The sequence below is a fragment of the Notothenia coriiceps genome, unplaced genomic scaffold (assembly GCF_000735185.1).
Source record: "Notothenia coriiceps isolate Sejong01 unplaced genomic scaffold, NC01 NC01_scaffold00031603, whole genome shotgun sequence".
Taxonomy (NCBI): domain Eukaryota; kingdom Metazoa; phylum Chordata; class Actinopteri; order Perciformes; family Nototheniidae; genus Notothenia; species Notothenia coriiceps.
The window spans coordinates 309,102-315,021 of NW_011364304.1; the positions used below are offsets into that span (position 1 = coordinate 309,102).

Below are 5,920 nucleotides of genomic sequence, written 5' to 3' on the forward strand. Positions count from 1 at the left end.
GGGGGGGGGGGGGGGGGGGCAGCAACTGAAATGTCAACTTGACCCTGAGGATCACCTAACATTTTGTAGTTTTTAACTCTCCCTCCACCTCAAACATGACTTTTTCGAGCTGGATCAATACAACAAAGCTCTGTTCACTCTCAGAAAGTGAACTCTGAGAAAGTAGCAAGGTCAAATGATTGTTCAAACATTCTGTGGCAATTTCTTTTGGGTCGGGTTTGGTTAGCGATGCTGCAGCTGCACCTAATCCCCACAGGAAAGCNGGGTGGGGACTGTTCTGTAAAAAGGCTGGTTCCCTTTCTGGGGCACAGGCCTCTTCTCAATCCATCTGATTAAAGGGAGTTTGGCTCAATTACACCCAATGACTGGGCCCTGCTCCCAAGCACGACCCTGGTAGAAAAACAGGCAGGAATAGATTGTGGAGAGTCAGTAGGGTGCCCTTAAATGCATCACACCTGGGGGCGCTCCCATGCATATACCGCAACACATCTCTCTCGGTTAGCAGCACAGTCTGTCAGCAGTGCTTGCCTCAGAGGGCGAGTTCTTTGTATAACCTGGGTTGTAAAAACATTGGGGTCGTCTCTCCTGGGACAGGCGTATGTCTTCTCCAATCGGCAGGAAGGTGGGCAACAGGTTAGAGTGATCTTTTTTAATCAGCCTAATGCCAGAAAAAAGACAGAGTAACCTTGATGAGGAGTTATAGCAGATGCATATGTGTGTGTGTGTGTGTGTGTGTGTGTGTGTGTGTGTGTGTGTGTGTGTGTGTGTGTGTGTGTGTGTGTGTGTGTGTGTGTACATGTGACCACTTGTATGTGTTCATGTGCTTGAGGTAGAAGAACATTGGTAGTGAGTGAGGATAATTACAGGGGTTGAGGCCAGACCTTTTTTCGCAGATTCAAGTTCATGCTGAACTCTATCTAACTGACCCTCGGAGAGAGCTTTATGACACGATGCTTTACAGACATGCATCATCAAGACTTAGCTGTATCAATGCAGAGTGAAGTGAATCTGTGAGTGTAGATGCTAAACCGCGTGGATAATTATCGTGACGTATCAAGCATTTACACGGCAAGCTGGTTGCAATCCTGCCCGGTTGTAAAGTTCACTGATTGCAGCTGGCTTAGAGGCCCAATTCAACTCATTATTATAATTAGGTTTATAGAGGGAGAGTACGAGAGAAAGAACGGCACACAGAGTTCCACACTGTTCTCCAAGGTCCAAATCTGTATGGAAAACAGGCATGCAGTAATAGCTACTTCTGCACAGTTAAAGACACCCCTCTCAGGCTCATCACCCTCCATCCCTCACTTTTTCAGTCTCCATTTCAACCCCAACCAAGAAGGAAAACATTTCCCCTCCATTATTCTCCATCCAAATTATGTTCCACCCACAACCCCGTTTTACTGGCTCATGCTCCCGGGCCTCTTTATGTTGTGACACTCCAAAGAAAACAGTCCTACTGAATATCGTGGACGAGCACAGCTAACCTGAGACACACCATGTTTACCACGGCCATTTTAATTAAAAACAGGCAAGAAAAAAGAACAAATCCATCTTTATATACACCTCAGGCCTAAAATGACAGGGAGGAAATGCCCCACTATGGATGTTTGACTTTGAGCTTCCGCTGCTGGCACGGTTCAATCCATCAAGCACAGTGAAGAATTGAGACAAGGGTCTCCTATTGATTATTGCATATTGTCTATGTCATGGCTGCTTAGTTTTGCATGACAGACACGCTCTGAGGCAATGCTGAACTAAAACTAAATTATCTACGGAAAACCACCATGATAAAAAAGCAGTATAAACAATTAAAACCTTGAAGGCCAAAGGGAACTTGAGGATAACGCTGAGGCTGAGAGACAGAAAAGTATGGTGCCTATGCCTAAAACACAACACAGTAAAGGGAGAATTTGAATGCACTGTAGCTAGAATGAGTGGAAGGAGGCTTAGACACAAGCTTTTGTTTCCCCAACTTCTTTATCAACATTCATAAAAATGATACAGGCTGAATAAACAGCCAGAAATAAACAGTTTGACCTTTACCTAGAAACAGGGCATCTACTCTGTTATCAGCGCTTTCTGATTGCACACAGCTATTTTGCTTTGTAAAGCATTTGGCCGTCGCCTACTGTAGATTAAATGAGAAGACTTGATTACATTTTCTCCCAAATGTAACTCCTGAAGCCTCGTTTGTTCTTGACAGTGATCTGGATGTTTTCCACTGTTCAAATTAGCAGACAATAATAGTGCCTCATCCAGTAACAGCAGTGTTGGTAAAAAGCCCAGACAGGACCTGGGGCAATGCTGCAGCTACATTAAAAACAGAGCAAAGAAGCTAGGAGGAGGAGGGGGGAAGGATACAATAATTGATGTGGAGAAGGGGATGATATGGGGTTTAAGCTGTCATCAACTTTGCAACATTTAAAAGCCTTTTAAACAAAAGACAAACTTCAGAAATGTGTTATTGTCGAGTACAGTCAGCAAGAAAGAAATGGCAAAAAACACAGAAGTTGCTGATTTGGAAAAAAATCTACATTATAAAGTTAATTAGGATGTATTAGTAGATATCTTTCACGCTCAAAAGAGAGATTTAGAGGGGAAAAAAAGGTCAAGGAAATATTTTGGCAAAGAAAATGATATGAGAAGAAAGAGGGAAAGAAGAACGGCCTCGCTTGTCATTTGACTGCCTACCTGCTTTATGTCAGTGCTGGTCTACAAGCATCTGGAGGGGATGTGTCCTTGGGAGTGATCACTCTCTTAACCCGTAATACGATAGCTTGATTGAAGTGAATTAATACATGATAAACTGCAGATGTGCTCGGCACACACCCCATGAATTATGTTCATTACAAAATAAATCAAACAAAATAACTAGTATCAAAATACAGGAAACCAAAGGACTTTTCTCAAATTCAGCGCTATTATGGTATCTAATAATTCCCATATGATAGACGGACATTTGGAAAACTAGAAGGAGGCTGAGTAGGAATGAATCAGGGAAGCTTAACAGCTTGTCACCAGATGAGAGGGACACTTTGGTAGAAATCCTCACACTGCTGCTACATTCTCTTCAAGTTGTGTCATCATTCACGACCATTAAACAGACCCTGAGTAAACTTCAACATTCCTCCGCCTAGAGCAGACACCAGGGAGACAAACCTTACAATAAAATTAGCTAATTAACACTATTTTCTGTGGTTTTACCAGAAACCCGTTTCCTGATGTGCTGAGTTAAGTGGGGATCTTTGCACTAGGATAAACATCACAAAAAAAGTCTTGCTTTGGTATTAGGGAGAAAAAAGACTGTAGCATTAGATATGTTGAATTTCCATGAAAGTATGCTGGCACCGAACAATGCGATGGACTCAGAATGGGCACTCAGACAGACAAGTATCTGTCTCACTCAAAAGAAGGAGGAAGCGGAGGAAATGGAGATGAGTGGTGAGCACGAGGACAGAGGGAGGAGGGACAGTTGAAGTTGTTATTTAGAACCCTGCTGTGTCAACTCCTAAACATTCATCACACACACAGGAAGGAAAAATCAATAACATTCCTCGTATGCCGATTCCCTATGGTATACTTAGGATAGAACACAAAACTGTACCATACTCATAAAGTACTTTTATATTCACACTTTCTGATCCTTTTTGCAACCAAACATGGGCACAAACAGGACCTGGACTTTAACACCCCACACACACAGACACCCAAATCCAGCACCCGACACTTTTTACGCTGCTATGGACAGTCTTGCACTAATGTACATTTCTCAAAGATATTGAAGTGACTGTTATTTTGTATATGTTGATTGTTGGGCGTTTATTTATGTCTTAATGTGTGCATATGTATAAATGTGTCTGTTGATTGTGTATATATAGGTATATACACATTTCTATACATATTTTTTTATATATATTTGTATTTTGTATTCAGGATTGTGGGAAAAGGTATTTCGATCTCTCTGTCTCTACTCACAAACTGAAAGATTGACAATAAAGTTGATTATAACTTTGATACAGACTCTCAAATTGGTGTGCCAAAGAACAGACGTAGATTCCTAGCTAGCAAACTACAGACACTCTGTGCAGCTACTGTACATCTCTGCCTTTTCACAGCAATGATAACGATAATAGCTTTACTCATTCTGCCACAGTGTGCTGACTTGCCAGGCAGTCCGGTCTGCTTTAGTTTAGAATGACTTGGCCCACAAACCTGTTAATAATAGCACTAAAATGCATGAGTTGGAAGTGACAAAGAGAAGCCTTCTTTTCTTTTTTTTTCTCATACTGATATTCTGAACAACCTGTGCTGTTGTATTAGCTGTAAAGTGTCTCTACTGTAGGCTATTTTTATTATATGTACAGCACTTTGGCTCGACCAAAAATCGTTTATAAATGTGCTATATAAATAAAACTTGATTTGATTTGATTTGAAGCCTAACTCCCACTCGCTCTCTTCTTTCTCACTCCTCCGCGCTTCCATTCCTCTCCTCTCTGGAGTGCAGCCACGCTCCTGCTCTCCTCCGGCCCTCCGCAGCCGTGTTTGGAAAAATAAACTAGGCCGTTCAGAGAAGGTCAGCAGTAGAGATGACAGCGCAGAACTGGAGGGAGAAGTGTTGATGTGTGTACTGCTGTTTCCTGACCCTTTGCAGGGATTATGCACAGAGGGACACAGAGAGAGGATAGAAGTCTCTGTGTGCCAAGCTGACCCAGGAAATGGCAAGAATGTGAGGGACAGTGACAGAGCTCTGGGAGGTCTGCTTTCTTATCAAGCTCTGCAGTGCAAAGGGCCCTCCTGACATCGTTAAATATATGTAAATCAGCCATATCTACATACCACACACAAACTGTATCGCACACACACTGTCACACTTAACAGCATCGCATGACCTCTCCATCTCACTGACAGACATCAAATTGAAAGAAGGTCAGCGTGATGACTGTATGGGGGGGCAGTACTCACCCGCTGGCCACGCCGAGCGACACCGAGCTGACTGAAGAGCTCAGCTTCCTGCTGTCCCAAAGCCTCGCCTCCCGACCACGCATCTACACACACAACAATATGAGAAGTTAAGTACTGTAAACATGAAAAATAATAACAACAGATCAGGTTAAACAAACTTAATGAAACTGTGAGTTCTTAAGATGATTCGTCATGGATTTTCATTTATAAAGCATTAAAGGCAACACAATACACTGCATGGATAGATTTTTGCACACAATATGTGTTTGATAGTAGACATATTTTATTTAATCGTTTTTTGATTGCACTATATAGTGAGTTGAAATTCAGACTTTTAAAATGATAATGCCTGAAGAAAATATTTTTGAGCTTTTAGAAAATAGAGACATTTCACCAAAAATCTAAAAAAAAATAATGTTCACTATTTAAAATATCATCTTAACTTAGTTGCTGTTGATCTTTTTGTATCAGGGTTTTCTTTTGCATTTGCAACATGTACTTGTCATTGTTCTCTTGCTATATATTAAGTTCACATTGGACAATAAATATTATCACCAGTGGCAAGTCGTCAGGGCCCTCTAGGCCCTCTCTGAGAGCCTAAGATATTCTAAAAAATAATATTTGAAAACATAAGAAAAAAAACATTTTTTAATTTTTGTTTTTTTGTTACATTTTTCATTAGTTTTACCAAAATAACTTGATTTAATTGTATTTAAAATAACATTTCCAAAGAAATAAATCCTTCGAATCTGCCTGTTCAGTTTCTGTTGGAATGTGAAGGGTTAAATGCCGTCTCTGCGAGTACTGTGAAGACGGGAGGGCTTGTTGGTCCCTCTCTACGTTCACAGAGGGTTACTATAGTAACTCAATGAGAGACTAATGTCAAACGACAGTACAATTGACCAATCATATCTTCCCTCTAAATGGGCGGGCTTTATTTTCGCGGACTTTATGA

The 5,920-nt window shown here is 41.3% G+C and overlaps 1 protein-coding gene across 1 annotated transcript in view; it reads right to left on the minus strand.

Moving 5' to 3' along the window:
• LOC104960157 (mitochondrial import inner membrane translocase subunit TIM16-like) overlaps positions 1-5,920 on the minus strand; it is a 108,232-nt gene that overhangs the window by 73,858 nt on the left and 28,454 nt on the right. The window contains exon 4 of the mRNA XM_010788127.1: positions 4,966-5,048. Within this exon, the coding sequence (XP_010786429.1) occupies positions 4,966-5,048 (83 nt within the window). The remainder of the gene's footprint in view (positions 1-4,965; positions 5,049-5,920) is intronic.